The following is a 23756-nucleotide window of genomic DNA, read 5'->3' as shown; positions in this document are numbered from 1 at the left end:
TGGTCAGAGGTAAGTTACAAAGAACCAAAGCTGTGGCTAAGTATGTAAACGGAGCTCTGTGATGAGAGTAAGCATTAGGCAGGCAGTGCACAGACATCTATTAGAGCAACGCACACGTTTAGCTTAATTGAAGACTTTGCCAAATTGTTAAAGGATGTGGTCTACATGCAACATAAGCAAGATTTTTTATGTGTGGCCAAAACCCAAAGACAAGAATGCAAGCAGCTGATGTGTTTGAAAGTGCTTTGAGAAAAGCTACAATCTTTGAGGACCTTAGCCCTGTTTAATCCCACTATTGTTTGCAAGATTTAATAGAGCCATTTGAATTCAGGTATCCTCCCATAAACGGTCATTTATCTCAAGTAACATTGTTGTTAGACTAGCAGGGCATTATAGCAATAAGGAGAGAACATAAGTTGTGTCTTTTTGTTGCTATGTGTAATAAAAAAAGAAAGCAATAAAGTGACATGACACTGGGTTGGAACCAGGGGCGGACTGGCCATAGGGAGAACCAGGACTTTTTCTGTTGGGCTGGCCGTGAAGCGGGGCTGAACGGGCAGCAATAAGCTGAAACAGGCCACCACGTTATGCCTTACGGAAGCTCGATATGCATAAAAGGACAGCGACAAACCCCACAGCTCAAAAACGTTTGGGCAGGTGCAGGATAAGTTAAATGGCAAAATCCCATAAAATTATATTGAAGGAAGGTCTACTGAGCTACATCTTGGTTCCATAATATCATAGAGGGTTGAGGATGGCTAATGATTTGGAAGCAACCAACCAGAACATCCTAGCACCAAACTTGCAACCTGCTAAAAAACACTCAGAACCATTAAGCAATAGGTTAGAAATACCCTGGCAACCACGAATAAAACTCTTGTTGATTTTTCACAGGCATGCACCACTCACATTTTCTAAAGAAAATATATATTTTTTTTTATTTATTTTGCAATTCAATTTGGTGCCCCTAGTGGTGCAGTAATTACACACTCCATCTTTTAACAAATTATAGTGCTTTTTTTTAGTTGACAAAATAACATTACCACTGCTCCTTAATTTAAGCTTATAAAAACTTTCCATTTTAAATCTACCTCACCAGCAACGAGTGGTCTTTGTTTTGCCAACAAAAACACATCTTCAAAGAAAGGTGGAAGTTACTGTAGATCACAATAATGGTTATTGGGACCTTCATGACTTTCAGATGTGTCTCCATTCAACATGATTTTATTTTTCCAGTTGTTGCTGTTAATTTTAGAATTGGCAGAAAGCTTGAGTAAAGTGGACTTAAATAAAGAACAGTCTGCCTGGATGATACTTGAGCTGATAATCATTTAAACAGTGATGAAGTCAAGTTCAAAGTCATTGGTTTAGCTGTCAAACAGAAGAAACCACATAAAGTGAAACATTAGAAAAAGCTTACAGATTGAACAGTCATGCTAACTTCCAAATCAAATATACTGTCGGGCAAGTGCCTCCTGAACACACATACAGTACACACACTTACATTTACCCACCCACCAAGTAGGTTTGTCCAGTATGGGTTTGGCCATACGATAGCCTGTGCGGATGTTACGAAGCTCTTTAAAAGAATGTGTTAATGGATGAGCCTCATTCTGTTAGCTGTGGAGAGGGAAAGTTGGTGGCCTGTTAGGATTCTAATTGGGCCTTTTGTGAAGTGCCTGTAGTATTCAGTTACTCCATGTGATGACACAACAGCAAACTTATGCTCACACAGCATTTAAAGTGATTCAACTTGGCTTCATTTGAACTTGCTCTTTTTTTCCACACTTCATTTGTAAGATGGTTTTTCACAACAAATCGATAGCCTATGTTACCTAGTCAGGACAATGCGGTCAAAGAGGTTGCTTTGCACAGGATGTGAATAAATCTCATGAAATTTATGTGAACATGGCAACATTTTTACAAAACAAAATGTTTTGCTGTATTACTCGTTTGGCTGCAGTTTTCCAGTGAAATGTCCAGTGGAGGGGGTGCCAAAAGCAAGTGAAATTATGTTGTAATTAGACAAGGTTTTGTAAGGTGAATTTTAGATCACCTTGGAGACATCCTTACACTAAACAAATGCCTAAACCTACCTGATAGTGTTTTAAATGCAAATTCGACATGATATGCAAATTGTTTTTTGAAGCAACCTCAACATGTCGCTTTCATCTTTAGTGTCAGCTTGCGTGTTTGGCTGGGCTCGATCTACGGTTTTCTGAGTCTGAAGTCCAAAACTCTTATCAAGTGACGTACAGCATAAGCTAATTGAGAATTATGTAAGAGTAGTTTGGTCTGTTAAATAAGCGTATAGTTTTTAAGTAAAAGTGTGTAGATATCATAATGGTGTGAAAAGGAAGTGTTTATAAAGTCATAATCAGCCATTGTACTCGTGATTTGTGTGACAGTGAATAAAATACACTGTTTTTTTAGCATTTCTAGTGATAATTTCACCAGGAATCTATCAAAAATAAAGAAAGGGGTACGTAAAAGTTAGTTTGCAAAAATGTAGTTATAGTAGCATTCATTCTTTGAGACTAGGTTGAAAAATTCTCTTCATATTGTGATGTCATTGCCTATTGATTTTGGGCTTGACTCAAATCTTGACATTCTGCTGCTGTCTGGAAAACAGCAACCCTGGAGAAAAAGACTGAGGATGATGTAATTAGAGAATTAATACTCAAAATTAGATTAAAGGTTTGATCGAATATAGGTCAATACACAGGGCCTTCATGCAAATACACTTTTTAAGAAATAATTGATGAAAGGCCATTGAATGATTCAAAATTAATGCAGACCCAAGAAGATAAAGTAGCCATGATGAGAAGCTGTTATATTGCACTTTATGTCTGCTCTTGTGTGTAGAACTATTTTCTAATGTCACTGTTTAAAAATCTTGCTAGAAAAAGCCACCACTTCACCAAAGTCACAATTACTTTTTTGAAAGGGTCTTCGTTACTAAAGTATTCTGAGAGAGCAACATGTTTTACCAATTGTCCCAGTACCCTGAAATCAACACCATTCTGCAGAGTTACTGAAAAGTGCCATATCCCATGAAACATTTTTGCATCCATTCAAATGTGTTTGTTTTCCTGTGGTGCTACTGATGGCGTGTTGCGTGAGTAGCCTCAGTGACATAGAAGATCCCATGGATACCAGTATATGGAGGACAAAACATGCAAAAATAATAAATAAATACATAAATGTAATAATAAGAAAATAAATAAATGGATAAATGTCTTGATAAAACAAATAATTAGTTTTTAATGAAAGTTATTCCTGAATTTATTTTTGTATGACTTTTTTCCTTTATTTTTAGTCTTTAAACCTTTTTTTATTCTTTAATTTTTGTTTTTTATTATTATTTATTTATGCATTTATTTATTTTTATATTTATTTATTCCCACATTTATTTATTTTTGTATTTATTCTTACATTGCTGTCTCTTGTATGATAATTATGTGGGAGGGTCCTGCTTACCATTGGCTTATTGTAGATTGAAGCATGTGCTCAATTATCCTTGACCTGTTTTGATGTGACGTTAGGTCATAACCATATTGTGTAAACTATAGCGGTTTGTGGGGCTAAAAACACAAGAGCTTAAGTCAATCCAAGATTTATACAATAAATGGGGAGCTGTTTCTTCAACAAATCCACAAAATGAGCAAGTTTCATGAATTATATGATTTAACCTTATGCTTTTCTTTTTTTTTTCTGAGTATATAACTTCATATTTTGATGTCCGCAAATCCATACTATTGATTTTTGTTGTTATGATTGTTCATTGTAAAAGATACAACCATGCTTAATTTCCCTGATCATTTCTGTATGTATATATAAGTTCTGCAATAAAAAAACTATAGCTGATGCTTCATATATATCTAGAGATTTGCGCAACTTGGGAATGAAGTCGATAACCACGCATCAAATGGCGATGTTTCATTTAGAGTAGTGGTGCTTATTGATGTTTTAGGAGAGCTGTATGCCGGTATGAATGTCGAAGCACATACTGGATTGTTAAACTCTCTGCAAAATGTTTCCCTGCATATTCAAAATCCAGAGTCCATCTGCTTCCGATGAGTACTATTGAGTCTTAACCAATGATGCACTGGAGCTACGCAAGGACCGCCTCCCTTATTTCCATGTTGCACACAGAAAAGTAAAAATAATTACATGTATAAATAAATAAATATATATGGGAATATATAAATATGGAAATAAATATATGTGGGAATAAATAAATATAAATTAACACAAATAAAAAATATATGTAAAATAAATGAATAAATAATTAAAAGTTAAAAAGAATAAAAATAAAGTTAAAAATGTATAGCGAAAATAATAAAGGAATAAAGTCATACAATAATAAATTCAGGAATACATTTAATTAAAAACTAATAATATTGGTTTTATCAAGACATTTATTCCTTTATTTATTTTTTTATTATTACATTTATTTATTTATTATTTATGCAGGTTTGAGCCTCCATACCAGTAATGGTGTTCACATAAACAATGGTGAGTGTGAGTTGGAGGTTGCATTTTCTTCATCAAAATGATTTTTAAAAAAAGGGGTTAGGGTGTAGAATAAATACAATTTGCATTCCTGTTTGACTGTATTACATTATTTACAACTATACAGTTCACACACACACTCGTACTGTTTGTTCAACAACACTTCCAACATCAGCCACTGGGGGCATTGGCACGTATTTCGGTTAAGCACAGACCGATTTCAGCAGTAGAACTTTCAACCTAATGTCACACAATTCACAGTGCGATTAATCTGGTGTAGCACAGCAAACCTATATCTGCCCTGACTTTCAGAAATTTGAGGTATGAGAGAGTGCTGTCTATGGATTTAAATAGTGATGGTACCGTAGTATGTGTACTTTTGACAATTCAATACTAAAATAAAACAAATTGTCAGAATACCAGTGTTTCTGCAGCACCAAGCACCGACTCATTTTGGTTCCCGCACGCGGTATGACTGACACACGACTGCTTCCAAATGCTCACACACTTATTTGAGCATGTTCTCTGTTACTCTTTTTAGGGTGCAATCATACTCCGTATGAGCTGCGTGCTATGAATTAATTTGTGTAGCTGACCACATATTCACTGGAAACTACACACATTTTGTGAATCATTCGCATTTTATGAGATGGCAGAGCACTAATCTACTGTGGTAAACGCAACACATGTAGACTATATTTATATAATAAAAATCACAGCATTTGCACGATAATGATCACACTGGTAGCGAACTGTTTACAGATCTCTGCTGTTTATCCGGAGAAGTGAGGCTTCCGACATACATACACACGTAAAAAAAAGCTCATGTCAAAATAAAAGTTAGATGCCTGAAATTTAAGAAATTGCTACTGTACAGTAAAATATAATATTCACTTTAATAATATTAATAATACAAATTAAGCAATATTTCACAAGCAAGAGTGCTGTTGTACTGAATAAAAGTTTGTAAAACAAAAAATGCAAAAGATTGTTAAATATAATTTAATATTTAGATAATTTCACCTGTTCAAATAATTAGATTTAGAATGTGATTACCATTTTATAGGACACCATTTTGATGAAGAAATTAAATTTTAATTTAAAACAGAATTCTTTAAAAAAAAAAAAGAAAAGTAAAACAGGATTTGGAAAAATAAAACCATTTTCACTAGGGCCCTGCTTTAAAACACTTCAGCAATGCATATTTAATTAAGAAACACTTGAAGGAAACATGCATTTATTTAATTTATTACTGATTTTTAATATAAATTCTTTTTTTTTTTTAAATAGGCCAAAGTGTGTTCAATATTATATTACCATATTAGCATATTTTTGCTATGGTATCAAAATTGTTATCGAGAACCAACAACTGAAATGTTGGTTATCATGACCACACGATGTATATAAAAGTAATTATTACAACAAAAAAATTATTCTTTATTAGGTGTTTGCCATTTTTATCCCATTTGCTTGGCCAGTCTTTTTCTGGTTCTTTTGCTTAACTCAAATATTTCGCAAACTGACATGGAACCGTAATGAAGTCAACATACCTGGAACTAATTCATGCCTGTGCAGTTATTCAAAAAAATTATAAAACCTTTGAACATCTGTCAACCAATCAGAATCAAGCACACAACAGTGTCATGGTGCAAACTGCCATACGCACATACACCAAAATCTAGCTAAATATGTTGAAGAAAGAGTTGGCCAGTTAAGTGATGCTAAATGCAAACAAGAAATGAGCAATCAATTGAGTCAAAACATCAAACTCCTGCGGTGAGTCTCCATGTGGAGCATCTGCACAGCAGATTGAAACATTCCAAATAAGTGAACACTTTTGAAGGCAAATTATTTTTTAATGGTATGAAACATTCCCATGCTGTGTTGCGCTCACTTGCCCCACTCTCCTTCACTTTTCTCTGTCCCTACTTTTTTCTCCTTTTCTCTCCTTCCTCCTGCCTTCTCCATGCTGCCCAAGTGTAAACCTTAAAGCAATAAATATGAAAAGGCCAGAACTGGAATTTACAGCACCTGTAGTTACCACCACAAACCCTTAATCATGAACAGATGTAGGAGCAACTTAAAAGTAGGGGGTGAAAAATCAGCATGCACAGGGGGAAAATGGTAAGCGCGGGGTACAGTCAGGCCTGCACAAACTCCCGACTGGGCCCCTGTTAAGTATATCTAATGGGCCCCCCTGGGGTGGTGTGCCGCTCTATGTTGGAGCCACCGGTATTTGTAGTGGGCAATGCGCGCCGTCTCCACCGGGCGATATCCGGATGTCGTAGCACTATGGGGGGTGTTGATCTATCTCTTTTGGGCCCCCCTCACTGGCTGGGCCCCTGAAAGCTGTACTCCTTTCCCCCTTATGGGTGGACCTGGGCACCGTTTCTCCTGCCAAAGTCAGTTCCCAGCATATGGGGGATTAGAACATAGATAGCAGCCGAACAAGTCCATGGGAATCAGAAACATTAGCACTTTGTTGTTAAATGCTGTTACAGGCACTAGTGTAGATCTCCACCATGAACTTTCTAGAGTGAAATTAATACAAACATCAAGGCCTTCTGCCAGACAACTGGGAAATATGAATTGTGAGTGAAATGTACTGCTATTATGCCAAATTTCCAACATGAGGATTAGACATTTTTTGGGGTGCTCAGTTAATTATGTGTTAATGTTTGCTCATATATGCAGTAATTATTGCAGCTTCGAAACCCTAGATTTATAAAGGGGTATTTCACCCAAAATGTAAATTTCTGAGACTAACATTCTGCCTAACATCTACTTTTGTGTTCAGTGGAAGAAAGTAGATCATACATGTTTAGATCAATATGAGAGTGAGTAAATAATAACAGAATTTGCAAAAATCTGATCAGAATGTACTGCAAAAAGCCTGGACTCTTGTTTGAATGCAAAAGGCTTACAGCAAAAGAAATCATGCAATAGGTTTTTCAGCATTTCAGTTTGATTTGAATCATAAGTGTTCGGTGTGCTTCCCAAAATGAGTGCTTTGGAGATTGAAGTCTCCTTTCTGGTCAATATTATTTGGTTTAGCATTATGCTACTTCCAACCCTTTTATTTTTTGAAACATTATACTGTACATTTATCATGTTTTACATTTATAAAGCGATTTGTACAAACACTATGGTTTAGGTTGTGTGGAACTGTCACTTTGCATTAACTATAAATGGAGTGATGTGTTCCTGTTTCTCTCTTTTTGTTTGTGTTTGCACACTTGCCCACATCCAGACATTTGGACTTTGATTATGTGTGTGCTGTCTTTGTTTCTACTGCTTCCAGGTTAATATTTAAACTCCGGGCTCAGTCAGAGGTCTAACATGTCAACAAGGCACAATAGTAGCACTGTTAGCCCTTATTTATTCATGCTCAGCTTCCTACCTTAATCAGTGTAGCGCTCTCCTCAGGAGAGAGGGAGAAGGGGAAAAAAAAGAGAAGTGGGTCAAGGAAAAGTCATGTTTGAGGTAATGCACCCAGGGGGGCAGCCTCTGATCATTATATGACATTATTTAACCCAGTGAGATGAGGTCATCTCAATGCACAGAAACAGAGAACCTCTCTCTATCCCTACCAACATTAACTTTCAAGAATCATACAAGGAAGTCTCAGTGTCAAGTTTGCAGTATTTTGATGGTTTACAAAAATATTCTTGAGTCAATGAATATTAACAGTTTCTGTATTTGTGAATTTTAGCTAGAATAGAAAGAAACCATATGTTTGGAGTGTTTAAAGCACGTTTTACCCTTTTACCTGATTTTATTCAACATAAAATGTTTTTACTGAAAATGTCTAAATCAAGCAGCCACATTATATTACACTAATCAAAGTAATTTTAATGGGTCAGATTGGGTAGAAATGGCTCCTTAAGGTAACAACTGTGTGTTTTTACTTTTTACAATGTAAGCTGAAAAAATAATAATAATGTTAACTTAAAAATGTGCTTCATGTGTTAACATCTAAATAAACTGGTTATTTAAGTCAAGCGTAATATTTAACGTCACCGAATCAACCTGAATACATGGGTTAAACCAACAAAACAAATTTTAAGAGATCAGATAGAAATAGATCCTTTAAAGTAGCATTTTCAGGGTACCACTTTTTTCCAGTGTAGGCCTTAATAAGAGAATGCTTGCCTTAAAACCAGAAACCTATATTTTAATTATAAACATTATTGAGCTTAATAAGAAGCTGTCAATCAGCCGGTTAAATGCTGTAACATGCTGAGGAAGTGCTGAAAAATGTCCTTTCTTTAGTGATTCAAGAGACATCAAAGACTTAGGAGCTGCAGCCAACTTCTGATCTGTTTATATAACTGAGTCCATAAAGGGTTTAGGCTTGTGTGGCAAGCAGATCTGAGGTGTTCAACACCGTGCCGCAGGCCGCAGGCTCTTTTGTTTGGAGTTGAGGAGCATTTGGTGCGAAACATATCCAGAGAGCAAGAGCGATCTTGCTTTACCTCACTAACACTGACAAAGTATCTATTCTTCTAGCAAGCTGTAGTTTGCAGGTCATGCCAGATTTCTGCGTGTCGAGCACAAATTTTGGGTGGGTTTTCTTTTGGAAGAACTTTTGTCTGTTTAAAAGTAGCTTGTGGATTGTCTTTCACATCTCCTCCCTGGAGTGGAATTAATCTGATTATGAGAAAGAGACATCAAAGTAGTGGCTGTCATGTTTACAGAGAGAAATTTTATCAGTCTTTTTTCCCCGCTAGATTTTTCCTGCTGCCTATTATAAACAAGTCATACAGAATTTAGCCAAACATATTGAATTTTGATGATCTAAACAGAATTAGTTTCTCTGTTCTTCTCAGGGTTTTTTTGATCAAATTAGTTTTCAATCTATGGTTGTGGAAACACCTCAGGGTTAAAGCTGTTCCCCAGAACTTTCCAATGCTCAGTAGGTTCACAGTCATTAATCTCCCACAGGTTTAAATGCTGGTTGAGATGGAACCTGTCATACAGACCGCAGAGATTAAATACAGCACATGACCAAAAGCATGTGGACATCCCCTTCTAATTACCTTGTTTGACTATTCCATTAATTACAGTGAAGAGATTTCTTTATGGATAGAAATGCCAGGTCCAATCACCTAACCAACGTGATCTCTAGGAAGTCGGCATGTTGTTTTCCAAGAGTTCCAGTATCCTAGGATCGGACACGTTGTGAGACTCACTGAAAAGCGCTATCAGAAATGTTTTCATCTGCTTCAATATTCCCTTGTGGCGTGACCGAAGTGCATTGCATTATCAGCATCGGAGACCCGGGTTCGGATCCCACGCTAAACCAGGAATTTAGTGTATTTGCATAATCTGTGACTAGCACAATTCGTGGGAGGCATCTTTCCAGCTAACATTTTTACTCCTGATGATTCAGTTTAGATTTGGGGTCATTAATTCCTCTTCACTGTATTGCAGTCTGTACAGCTGAAATTAACTTACTTCACAACTCTCTTTCTGTGCTCCTCCATGGACTTTTAACCTGGAAAATTGAGAACAAATGTGCCAATATGTCCAAAAACACTTAAAGGAATATTCCCAGTTCAATACAAGATAAACTCAATCGACAGCATTTGTGGCATAATGTTGATCGCCACAATTTATTTTTAATCTATTTTATTTTCTAAATCGAGGTTACAGTGAAGCACTTTCAATGGAAGTGAATGGGGCCAATTTTTGGAGGGTTTAGAGGTGATAATTTTATAAAAGCTCTTTAATTATTCTGTGAAAACTCGTGAATTATTTGAGCTGTAAAGTTTAAATTGTAATTTTTACAGCCATTCTAGTGTTTGTTGACAATACAGTACATCGTCATGGCTTCAAGGATGTAAAATTGGCAATAACTTTACACAGAAAAGGTTAGTAAGTGATTTTATCACACCAAAATCATGATCAACATATTGTTTACATCTTGTGGCTATACTTTTGAAAAAGTGATTATTTTAACATTTCAAAAATTGGCCTCCATTCACTTCCATTGTAAATACCTGTAACCAAAATAACTTTTTGTAGTATGCTGTCGATTGAGATTAACTTGTATTGAACCCAAATATTCCTTTAACTCTTTGGCCACTGGGGGCAGTATTTCGAATTTCAGTTAGCAGATACCCAATTTAAGACAAAGAAAACTCAACATACTGTTTCCGATTTCACTGTGAGATCCGCCTGACCTTCTGGCATTTGCTCCTTTTCAGACAAGAGCATCAATGTTGCAACTTCTAAAGAAAGTGGGTTTATAGCAACAAAGGAAGGGATTCATGGCTATGACTTCGACATTTTTATGTTCAACAAGCAAATATGAGTGTTGCTTGGGTGGCCATGTGTAAATAATTTGCCAATCCTAATCCAAACAAACAGAAGATTAGAAAAGATCACATTCATGGTGACATGTTTACATTGCCATCTTTAAGCTTTGCAACAGCTAACAAGTTAAATATCTGTTGTCATTTGAGAAGCAATGACTGTGATTTGTTGATAGCTAATCATCCCCCAAGTGTCAATCCCTGCACATCCTACAACACAAGAAAATGCTGCTTGTTACATTTTTAGGTGAGCACTTCTGTTGTCGTGTAATTCAGATACACAGGGAAGGGCATTCAAGACTTGGTCTCATCAATGTGTCAAATGAGAATACCTATTGACCCTGTGGCTTTGCCACACAGCTTGACTGAGCTTTTTGTGTGTGAGAGTATATTCGGGGAGTGAAGTGAGAAAGAAAATCTGTGTGCATGGTCCCTGGGTGGGCTCTCAATGTGACAGGCCTGTAAAAACCAGCACTGGTGTAGCATTTCAGCAGCTGTCTGTTTGCATCAAAAATCTTTTCTGAATCTACTATAACACTGTAAGGTACAACACAATCCAGAAGAATTGAATAAACTTTTATTGGAAGGGAAACAAGCATCCCTTTGTATGAATTGTTTCTAGATATGAACCGACAATTGGGTTGACTGATCACTTGATAGTTTTTCTTTAACCGATATTCATACTTTTTCCACTGAACTGTCGGTTTTCAATTCTTTAATATCTGGTTCATCCATATAGTCAACCTGGTCTGTACCTACATTTTTGCAAAATAATTTTTATATGGCACATTGTAGTGTTGTCAAAAATGCCGGTACTCCGGTACCAATCAGTACTGAAATAAAAAACATTTTACGATACCAGAATTTCTGAAGGTACTGGAGTACCGTGTACCAGGTCTACCTGGTACCCATGCAGAGTCAGGAACTTTCGAACGCTCACAACAAGCAAAAGATGGCGACAAGCAAAGCTGCTGTGGAGTCTCCTCTGAATCTTGTCGAAAAAGAAAAGTGGAAAAAGCCAGGTTTGGAAAGTCTTTGTATTTGAGGCTGATAAAAAGGGAAACATCATAGATCAGCAAAAACCTATTTGTTAACGGTGCTTTTGCAATTTTCTGATGAAAGGAGGAAACACATCAAACTTAATAAAGCACCTGAAAGACAAGACACCCTGATTAATTCAAGCAACCAAAGCATTTAAGCATTGTTAATAAAAGTGTTGTTTAGTAAAAAAAAAAAAAGTTTATATATATATATATATATAATTCTGTCATGATGATTCAAATTGAACAGATCATCTTATAACATTCATATCCAACTGCAATCAATTGATATAAAATATTGTAATATTTTCATAGAAGGATCCCTCAGACACCACTTCATTGGCTGTGTCTGGGCCCCCAACGCAGTTTTGTAAAGACTATTTAGACTGTTTAGGATTTTACATTTACATTTATGCATTTGGCAGACGCTTTAATCCAAAGCGACTTACAGTGCACTTATTACAGGGACAATCCCCCCAAAGCAACCTGGAGCTAAGTGCCTTGCTCAAGGGCCCAACAGTGGCATCTTGGTGGTGCTGGGGCTTGAACCCCCGACCTTCTGGTCAGTAACCCTGAGCCTCAACCACTGAGCCACCACTGCCCCATTTTGTTTTCTCTATTTTTTTTTTTGGTAATTAAAAAGAAATGTGCAAACTGCTCATCCTTATGTCTTTCCACTCCTCTGACATGCACTGTTAACTGTGGGACCTTATATAGTCCAATCATGTCCAATCAACTGAATTTACCACAGGTGGACTCCTATCAAGTTGTAGAAACATGATGCAATTGAACTCAATTTGGAGTGTCATGGCAAAGGCTGGAAAACTTATGTACATGTGATTTTTTTTTTTTTTTTATAAATTTGCAAAAATTTCAAACAAACTTCTATCATGTTGTCATTATGGGGTATTGTTTGTAGAATTTTGATGAAAATAATTAATTTAATCCATTTTGGAATACGGCTGTAACATAACACAATGTGGAAAAAATGAAGTGCTTTGAATACTTTCCGGATGCACTGTACATGAAAACCATTTGTCATATGTCATATCATTTTGTAAAAATTTTGCCAGTCACATAATTTTTCAGGATTGCAAAACAAAGATGAACTCAGTGGAAAACAAATTGTGCAAAGTCTTAGATTACAAAACACTGAATTTTTTGTAACATTAATGACGTGAAAAGACTTAGACAAGTGTATATTTCCCAAAAAATTGTTAAATACGTTTTTGCTTATGCAAAATATTAATCTTGTAAAGCAGGCTGTTAACCTTCAGATGTTATTGATAAACAATTTGGTTACTATTGTGTCGAAGTGATGCAAGTATCTTAATTGTTTCTACTTATATTGACCATACATATCCAGAGTAGGTCTTTATTAGTTCTCCTCCTCTGTGCTTTGGAGGAACTCTTGCGAAATGTTGGCTCAAGTGCATCAGCACGTGTAGAAGGAGACTTGGAAATAAGCATCGTGTTCTAAGAGCTCATTTTCTACCCTCCCTGGCAGAGCTGCAGGTAGTGGGTGTTTTTATGGGTGCTGTATTGAGAAAGTCATTATAGTTTAGTTCCCTCAGGAGCAACAACTCTTTAAATCTTGTCATAACAGGGTGGAAGGTAATTCGGTATGTAATCATATCTGAACTTTTAAACAGGACTGAAGTCTTTGTATACCTCTCCCACTTGGTTAAATCATTGGCCTCAAAATTACATCAAGGTTCTCTTTCAGACCTGCACTGCCCCAGACTGTTAATAGTATCAGACCCCTTCAAAGTACAATCGATTAGAACTATCTGTTCTAGTGGTTTTGGCCACCCAAACAATGATTTTCAACCTTTCTTTATCGCTCATTGCACTGTTACAACTAGAAATGTCATTGTCAGCTGTTGTGTCCCCTGTAAATAACACATTATAGCTCCTGGTGAATTATCTGTCCTTTCTGTTTCAAAAGAAAGCCATTAGGGAGAAGGACATCAAAACTAAATATTGCATTTATACGCAGAAGTTCATTAGGCTCAAGTATGCTGTGTTTGCAAACTGTATAACATCCCTCAGCTAATTTAATTGTATTAACCAATCAATATCATTTTCACAATTCCATTTTATCTCTTCCTGAATATGATTATCAGGTTTTCAGATGATCAATACTTCATAAAACAGAGGCCTTGAGTGTGGTACATTCCTTGCTTTGTGTGATACAGTAAATAATATAGCATTGCCCATGCCCAATCAAATTGCATATTGCACTGCCTCCATAGATTTTTCTCCATAATCCATTTTATTTATGTTTTGATGTGGTACACTAGGAGCTAAATACTGTTTGATGTTAATAAGCATTAAAAAAAAAGAAAAAAGTTTTCTCGAATTATTGTAATATGTCAGACCCTTTGTTGCTCAGCTCTGATGAGTTGCACGGGTTCAGATACATTGCAATAAACTTTTTTTGTTCTCTGTAGGAGTGCAACAAGAGTCTCCTCAACATGAGAAGGTCCTCGGTGTCAATGGGGATGGCATTATTCACAGTCCTGACTTCCCCAACACATACCCCAGGAATACTGTTATAGTGTGGAGACTGGTGGCATTCACTGAAGGTTCCAGGATCCAGCTGTCTTTTGATCAACGGTTTGGCCTGGAGGACGCTGAGGATGGCATTTGCAAGTAAGATCCCCAAATCCTTTGGTTGCTGGCCAGACTGCAAATGCACGTGTGTGAAAACCCATTTCATAACATAGATAATCATATCTTATCATTGAATACATCATAATCAGCTATTCAAGCAAAAAAAAAAAATATATATATATATATATATATATATATATATATATATATATTATTTCACAACACTGAATTTGTGTGTGTGTGTGTGTGTGTGTGTGTGTGTGTGTGTGTGTGTGTGTGTGTGTGTGTGTGTGTGTGTGTGTGTGTGTGTGTATGCGTGCATCGAACATCTTTGTTCCCATCCATTTAACTTATAAAATGAAATAGATTAGAATATTGTAATTTATTTATACTTAATTTTGTGTTTTAAGAGTTTCAGTATCAGTAATTTAATTAGAAGTGGTGATTTTACTTTGATTTTACTTGAAATCAAGTGTTGAATTATTTTTTATGTGCCTAAAGACTATATAGGTCATCATTATTACTCGGGTGTACTCATACATGTATTTCATAATTGCCATGTTTCTATGTTATCTGACAAAATTAAACAGAAGTTAAACTAGCCGTTTTTCAGGAATGACAAACTGTGACAATCTGGCACAAGCTGAAAATGACAGTTGATTTAGACAGACAGGTTTTAATATAACAACAAGACTGGCCCAAAACTATATAGAAGAGCAGATTTAAAAGATTTGAGAGCTTGAGACATTCCTGAGTTGGGATGGGAATCTTAAGGAATTTAACGATTCGGTCTCCAATTCCTCTTTAACGATTCTGATTTCTTAAGAAGAAATATTTGGAAATAAGAAATGCATTTTATATAAATTAACTGCATGTATTGCCAAAATGTTACATCATTTTAGATTTCAACAGAACAGATATGACAAGTCAGATTAATTTAAAGGGTTAGTTCACCAAAAAATAAACATTTGCGCATCATTTACTCACCCATCCCAGATGTGTATGACTTTCTTTCCTATGCTGAACACAAACATAGATTTTTAGAAGAATTTCTCAGCTCTGTTGGTCCATATGCAAGAAAAAGCTCCAAAATCCACATAAGGGCAAAATAAAAGTACTCCAGACAACTCTGTTGGTTAAATCCATATATTCTGAAGCAACATGATAGGTGTGAGAGAGAAACAGACCAATATTTAAGTAATTGTTTTACTATAAATTCTCCTCCATGCTCAATCTTCACTTCATTTCCAATTTCACATTCTCCTTCTGTTTTTGGTGATTCACATTCTTCATGCATATCATCCCCTAATGGGCAGGGTGGAGAATTTTATGATAAAAATGACTTCAATATTGATCTGTTTCTCACCCACACTTATCATAACGTGTCTGAACACAAGGATTACACCACTGGTGTCATATGGATTACTTTAATGCTATTAACTTTATGTGGATTTTGTTGCTTAAATGTTTTTACACCCATTCACTTGTTAACGGTTTCACATTGTGAGGACCTTCTAAAAATCTGTGTGTTCTGCAGAAGAAAGGAGGTCATACACATCTGGGATGCCGGGAGGGTGAGTAAATCCCTAGAGAGAATTTTCATTAAACTATCCCTTTAATACAATTCTTGTAAAACATATTTATTACAATTCTTACAAAGAAAAACTTTTTAATGGCTTTTTTAAGTCTTTTAGAGGCATTCCAATAATTTGTCCTACTGCAACTATATATTTAAAAAAACATTCAAAAATTATTATTTGTATTATTATGAACTTTTAATATTATTATGAAATTACACTGGTTACAACAAAACGTGTGATGTACACATTGTCATTTAAACAATTAGTCAATAACTGCACTGCCTGATTTAAGTCTTGTGAACCTTAAACATTACATAACGTGGTAGTAGTTTTTGTTTCTTTTCAAGCTGGACATGTCAGAAGTCCTATTCACTAAAAAGAACTGGCTCTTAAGCTCAGGAACCACATTGATCGCATGCATGTGTCCACAGCAAAATGCATGTTCAAGAACCATTAACAGAACTGAAAGTTATGAAAATCATAAGGTTTTGGTATTTTATTTCAATTTGTTAATGGAACTGGTTCTAGGTTCCCAACCCTATTCTTGAGTGTTTTACTTTCAGGCATTCCAATTAAAATTTTTGCTTGGAAAGTGTTATGTGACAAATCATCACCACTAAACAAGTATCATCGCACATCAGTTGCACTCTCTTGATGGCATCAGACATGAGATGAAGCACCCATTTACAGGCAAGCAGTATAAGTATGTGTGGGGAGGGAGTGGGAATTAAAGTGGATATGTATGTGCTTGTTGTGACCATGTCCATTTTTTAAGATTTAGAGTTGAAGGGAGGCCATTTGAGAGATTGGCTGTGCTGCAAGAAGGCTGATGAATAATGAAAAGCCCACCCCTGGAGTGATTATATTCAGTTATATATTTATTTCCTCCATGACTGATATGGTGATGTAGAAAAAAATGACCCTTGCTGCTTTGTACATACTTAGTTGAGTCTCCAATGTAACTCCATAGCATCTGTTTGTGATTCTGGAGAGATCTCTTACACGTACAATCACAGACAAATGCTCACACACACTCTACCGTATAGGTCACACACAGCCGAGCCAGCCAATCCACATTAAAACCCACATTCAATTACAGGCTAGCATTCTTTCCTTCCAGGCCTCTGTACATGCCACTGTTTTGCAGTCTGGTGCAATCCATTGCAGACGTGCACATCTGTGCAATTCTCCTTTCCAGAATTTAGATGATGACCTTCCTATAGCTGCTTGTGTCATGTGGAAAAAAGGGTTTACATGCCTCTTCCAATTATCGATATATATATAATAATGCATTATTAACGTTGTTTTTCTACCATATTATGTCTTAAAGTCTTGTGACTTGCTGGCATTAGCTGTTTGATGTTCCTCGTTGCATGCAAGGCTTTGGTGAAACAAGGTTTTGTGTGATGTCTTTTATGATATGTGGCAAACTGTTCTTAAACAACGAAACCAATATGGTTTTACTTCATGTTGGAGCTCTCAGAAGTGTCAATAATTAAGTATGTCATGCACATTAATCAGCAGCTGCAATATGAATGAAAATGTCTATGTATTCTTATGTTAATTTTGATATAGAGCAACTTTTAGTGGCTTTATGTTAACAGCACACTAGTCAAGACTTTGGGTAGTGGACCACTTTGCAGTCAGATCAGTTCAATAGTATTCACGACACGTATAATATCTGAAATGTATAATTATGCTTAATTAAACGTGCCCATATTCCAATTCGGTAGGCACATCTCTGGCAAATTTAAGATGATTAGATCATAGACCTCTCCACATAATAAAGTGGGACCCTAGATGTTGCTAAATGAATTTGCTCTAACCCATCAACTTTGTTTACATCAGACATTGTGGCCTTGGGGAATGAGTGTAGAGTTGGTGCTGGTTTTTGCAATGAGGGTGTATTTGACCTACCTGTCCTAAAATAGTGATCTGAAGAGAGTTTATGAATGTGTGCTTTGACTCTAGGTCTCTCTGTTTTATTGTTTATGAATGCAATGGATTTGGATGGATTTTAATGGACTGGAATTGTTTGGAGCCAGAGATAAAGGCTACTCAAAAGAAGTGCTCTCTATTTAATATGTTTATTTTGTGTGATTTTAATTATAATAAAGTTCATAAATATGGCCAGTAAAATATTTATGTTGTATATAGATCTATCTAATGAAATGGAAATAAAACCAAAAAATACATGGACTTCTAAAGATTCTTTTTGTAACGTCTTTTCAATGATTTTCTTGTCTTCCACAATTCAATTTTTTTTTTTTTATTTAGTGTTCATTTGTGGGCTTTTCACAGCAAATATTTATATGAGAGTCATTGTGTTTAATTCATTGTCCTATTATAGTTACTTTGATTAAAGTTTTTAATCAATTGACAGCCCTGTTCGAAAGTCCTTGTCACTGTACACTCACAATACATCACTATACTACTTGCATGCACACATTAAAGCTTTTACTCACCACAATACAAGCATCCTGATTTTTACCTATGTACATAAAATCACCAAATGTAAGCTATACCCACAGGCACATAAACCATACAACATTGTATCCCCTTGTCACAGTTGGGTTTCTGTCTGACAGGACCATAGCATTATCTTCCTGTCTTGTGTTTTGTGTGCCTTCTTTGTGTGAGCACACATGGTCCGGTTGTTAGTGACCGCCGTGCACGAGTTACCGCTGTGCGCTTTCCAGTGATGTCACAGTCCTATCACCTTGTCAAGTTGGTTTTTGTCTGACGAGGGCCATGGCATCATCATTCCCTGTTTGCTGTGGTTAAAGCGTGTTTACGTTTTGCCCTCATGTGTTTCAGGTGCCGCTGGCATGCGGAATCAATGTTTCTATGGGAACCTTGATTGTTTCCATGGGAACGCTGATCATACCAACTTTCAGCTGTGAGTGGCACCTGCCCCTTATTTGTTTCCTGCTCATTTAAATCCCCTAGTGTGTCATGTCGGGTGCTGGATCGTTCAGTGTTTAATGTTAATGCAGTTCAATGTTGAATTTAGTCTATCCTATGCTGAATGTGTGCGCTGTCAAGCAACTAAACTTGCTCTCTTGTCTAGTTGGTGCTGTCTCATGTATTTGATGGTTTCCTGTCTCTGCCCGTCTGTCGGGTGTGTGGTTACCTTCCAGCTTGCTGTACACTTGTTTCCCTACACTCACGAAACTTTGAGGGAGGATTCCTCTAGTTGCAGCCAGTGCTGGGATCGCCAGTCTTCACCAGCACAGTAAAAAAAATCTTGTTGCACTTTAATCTGTTTTTAATACTTTTCTGATTCTAGTGAAACTTTGTAGTATGGCACTTTTCGTACCACTGTATCCTTAAGATGATTCCCTTATGTTTTCCTCTTTTGTAAGTCGCTTTGGATAAAATGAATGCCAAATGAATAAATATAAATGCAAGTTGACGCTTACATTGTTGCGCCTTGTTCTTGGCATTCGCCGTGGAGCTCTGGCTGGTGTTTGATCCGGCCGTGCTGCAGTGTGCTGAACCGATCACCACCCAGGGGAGGCAGAGGAGGAGCCAGGCGCCTGTTCCTCAGTCGCTGACATCATCCATGGCCACGAAGGCTGTTTCACTGCTGCTGATAGCGTCCACAGCCACGAGGGCCGTTCCCCTGCCGCTGGCAACGGCCACGGAGGTCATTTTCCTGCCACAGCCAGTGCCCACGCCTGCCACGGCCAAAGAGCCAGTGCCCAGGCGTGCCCAGGCCTGCCACGGCCAAAGAGCCAGTGCCCAGGCCTGCCACGGCCTGCGAGACAATGCCCACACCTGCAATGGCCAACAAGCCAGCACCCATTTCTGCCATGATCAATGAGCCAGTGCCCACTCCTGCGATGGTCAACGATTCAGTTCCTGAAGCCTTGTCCGTCCCAGATCCAGCGCCTGAAGCCTTGTCCGTTCTAGAGTCAGCATCCTCTGTTATGACGGCCGCTCCCAGAGCAGTGCACCCGGCTGCCCGGAAGAGGAGGAGGAAAGGGCTCCTGTTCCCCAGTCACTGCCAGCGCTCCCGGCCACGTAGGCCTTTCCCCAGTCACTGCCAGCGCTCCTGGCCAAGGAGGCCTTTCCCCAGTCACTGCCAGCTCTCCCGGCCATGGAGGCCATTCCCCAGTCACTGCCATCACTCACAGCCACTGAGACTGTTCCCCTCTCCCTGCTTGTGCTCACAGCCACAAGGACTGTACCACTGCCGTTGCCCAGGACCATGAAGGTTATTCCCCTGTCACTACCATTGCCCACGACCATGAAGGTCATTCCCCTGTCACTGCCAGAGCTCACAGCCAGAGAGGTTGTTCCCCTGTTACTGCCTGTCCTCACAGCCATGGAGGCTGTTCCCCAGCCCATGTCAGTCTTCACAGCCATGGAGGCTGTTCACCTGTTACTGCTAGTGCTCACAGGCACAAAAGCTGTTCCCCTGTCACTACCAGTACTCACAGTAACGGAGGCTGTTCCCCAGCCTCTGTCGGTGGCTATGGAGGCCACTCCCTAGTTGAAGCTGCCAGTGCTCATGGCTGCGGAGGCTGTTCCCCTGTCAAGGCCAGCGTCCACGAAGGCTGTTCCCCTGCCACGATAAGCGCCCACGCCTGAGTTGTCCACGTCTCCACTCCTCAGTCACTCCTTCCTGAGCCTTGTCCAGCGGTTGCTGCCCGGTTTGCTGTCCCCTGTCCAGAGGCCGCTGCCCAGTCCTGTGTCGTCTCTGCCCTGAGGCCTCCTCCCAGTCTGCCAGACACTGCCTTTTCCCTGAGGCCTCCTCCCAGGTTGCCAGACCCCGCCCCATCCCTAAACTCTCTCCCTGGTTTCACTCCCCTCCCTCCCTTTCTTTCTGTTGTTTGATGTTCCCGTTGGGATGCCAGTAGGTGTCCCTTTGGGGGGGTACTGTCACAGACTTGTCACCTTGTCAGGTTGGGTTTCTGTCTGATGGGACCTTTATTGTCCTGTCTCTTGTTTTATGTATATTCTTGCGCATCGGTCCGGTTGTTAGAGACCGCTGTGCGTGAGTTACAGCTGTGCGCGAGTTACTACCGTGCACTCTCCGGTGATGTTCCGGTCCTGTCACCTTTTCAGTTTGGGTTTTGTCTGAGTACCTTGGCATCATAGTCCCCTGTCTATCTTGTGTTTCGTGATACGTGCTTTATGTGGGCTCATGTATGTGGTTGTTGGTTACCGCCGTGCGCGATTTACCACTGTCACCCTCCAGTCATGGTCCTGTCACCTTGTCACTTTTGTCTGACGAGGGCTGTCATCATCATTCCCTGTTTGTTTGGTCAAATCATGTTTTCGTTTTGCCTTCTGGTGTTTCAGGTGCCACTGACATGTCACCTTGTGGAATCAGTGTTTCCATGGGAACCCTTATTGTTTCCATGGGAACACTGATCATGGCAACTTTCAGCTGCAAGCAGCACCTTCCCCTTGTGTGTCATGTCGGGTGCTGGATCGTTCATTGTGGATTAATGTTAATGTAGTTTAATGTTGAATGTAGTCTAGCCTATGCTGAATATGTGTACTGTCAAGCAACTAACTTTGCTCTCTTGTCTAGTTAGTGCTGTCTCATGTATTTGTTGGTTGCCTTTCTCTGCCCATGTGTCGGGACTGTGGTTACCTTCCAGCTTTCTGTATACTTGTTTCCCTGCTCTCATGAATCTTCGACGGAGGATTCTTTGTAGCTACAGCCAGTGCTGGGATTCACCAGCACAGTTTAAGTTGAAGTTTATTGTTGTAAATAAATCCTATGAACTGTTGCTCTGCTATTGGGTCTCTGTCTCATGCTTTCTGACACCGCTAGCACAAGTTCCACACTGTCATTCCTTTTTTAAATTACACTTCACAAATCTTCTGTGTTTTAAAAGTATTGAGCGGAAAAGGCATTATCCCTCTGGGGTCTGAGGGTGTTTTGGGCCCTGGAGAAGTTTTGACATGCCTTGACATTGGTGCTTTTTTTCAGTTGCTTAAAAACACATTAATGGCTAAAGTCTGATAACACTGTATTCAGCACAAACTGAGCTACAATAATATTTGAGCAACATGTGTAAACATGTTTGTATTTTTGAGAAAATAACATTTATGTGTGGTTTTTGAAAAAACTAATATTTACGTATTTGAAATAAGGCCATAACACATACTAAACATTTGTCCACAAGACATTTGAGAACTGGATCTTGTAGCCTAGAGTTTTTGCCACAAAATTATGTGAAAACCATTCTGATCACTCATTCATACAAAACAATTTAGTCATTTAACTTTTGTAAGACACTTTTAGTGTTAGAAATGTCATATGCGAGGAGGTGTGAATTATCATGAATATTGATGTAATTCACACCTGAGAAAAAGACCCCTCCCCTGGGCATATCAATGAGGAATGTGACAGAAAGAGAATGAATGTAAGGAGACTTAATGATCAAAATCAAGTTTTAAGTAAAAATAAGTAATCTGACTATACATGTTCTTTACATACAGACTTTACTTAATTTTAGACCTACACTACCATTTAAAAGAAGTCTCTTCTGCTCACCAAGGCTGCTTTTATTTGATCCAAAATACAGTGAAATTGTGAACTCTTTACAATTTAAAAGAAAAGTTTTCTATTTGAATATATTGTAAAATGCAATTTGTGATCAAAGCTGAATTTTCAGCATCATTACTTTAGTCTTCAGTGTCATATGATCCTTCAGAAATCATTATATGATGTTGATTTTCTAATATGGGCATATTTAAAGTCCATTTTACTAATTTGCAACTCAACAGATATTTGCAAGCACAAGCTTTGTTGATGATAATGAGGCAGCATAAACACTAGTTAAAATATAATCTAAACATTCATATTATTTTAATATCATATTACATATCATATTTATAGCATACAGCCCACAATTTAAATGCCTGCTTTAGCCGAAACAGCATTTAAATGTAACTAAAACTTGCCTATTAGGAGTCATATTTCAATACTCTGAATCCTGACTGGCAAGTCTGGAAACAGTCCCACTAGTAAAATATGTACATGTTTATATAAAATAACATGTCAAATGTAAGTAAAACTAAATGATTTACTCATCCGAAATTGTATCCTCTGCAGGAGAAACTGTACATCACTTTGTTTCATTCAGATTACATTGCAGGATAATATTTGTTTTAAATTTGAATTGTTTTATGTTAAAGTCAGACATTTTAAGCTTTCTTTAGACATATGTTTCATGTTTGTGTGATTAAGTATTCGCAGAGTTTCAGATCATTATTTATGACCTGTTTCAGAAATATGCTCGTGTACACAGAGACTGCTGAAAGCTCACCCTTTTTATTTTCTTTAGTTTACAAACATACAAGGTTTTGTTGTTATTGCGAGTGTACACAAATAAAAGTAGACCCTTTATAGACTAATGATGTCTTACACTTATCTATATACCCCAAAATGTGTATTTTATGTTGTTTCCGCTGTAATGAGGTAAAAATCCAGCAGGATGCGCCGGCATGTCCGTCGACCCCAGAGGGTTAATACACATTGGTATGATGATCTTATGCCAGTTGAATGAATACATTAAAACCTACTGGGCTGGAATAAACTGTAATAAAATCTGCATGCTGAATCCATCACATGGCAAAGCCTAGCCCAGAGAGCAGACAGGTAACTACACAACTGTCTCATCATCACTTCTGTTTGTTCAGGCCGATAAGAAAACTGGACAGGA

The 23756-nt window shown here is 37.9% G+C and overlaps 1 protein-coding gene across 1 annotated transcript in view; it reads left to right on the top strand.

Moving 5' to 3' along the window:
- Positions 1–23756, top strand: part of pdgfc (platelet derived growth factor c) — an 81431-nt gene that overhangs the window by 34205 nt on the left and 23470 nt on the right. The window contains exon 2 of the mRNA XM_052089215.1: positions 14326–14527. Within this exon, the coding sequence (XP_051945175.1) occupies positions 14326–14527 (202 nt within the window). The remainder of the gene's footprint in view (positions 1–14325; positions 14528–23756) is intronic.

The sequence above is a fragment of the Xyrauchen texanus genome, chromosome 23, assembly GCF_025860055.1.
Source record: "Xyrauchen texanus isolate HMW12.3.18 chromosome 23, RBS_HiC_50CHRs, whole genome shotgun sequence".
Classification (NCBI taxonomy): Eukaryota; Metazoa; Chordata; class Actinopteri; order Cypriniformes; family Catostomidae; genus Xyrauchen; species Xyrauchen texanus.
This window is presented reverse-complemented; position numbering and strand designations above follow the sequence as displayed.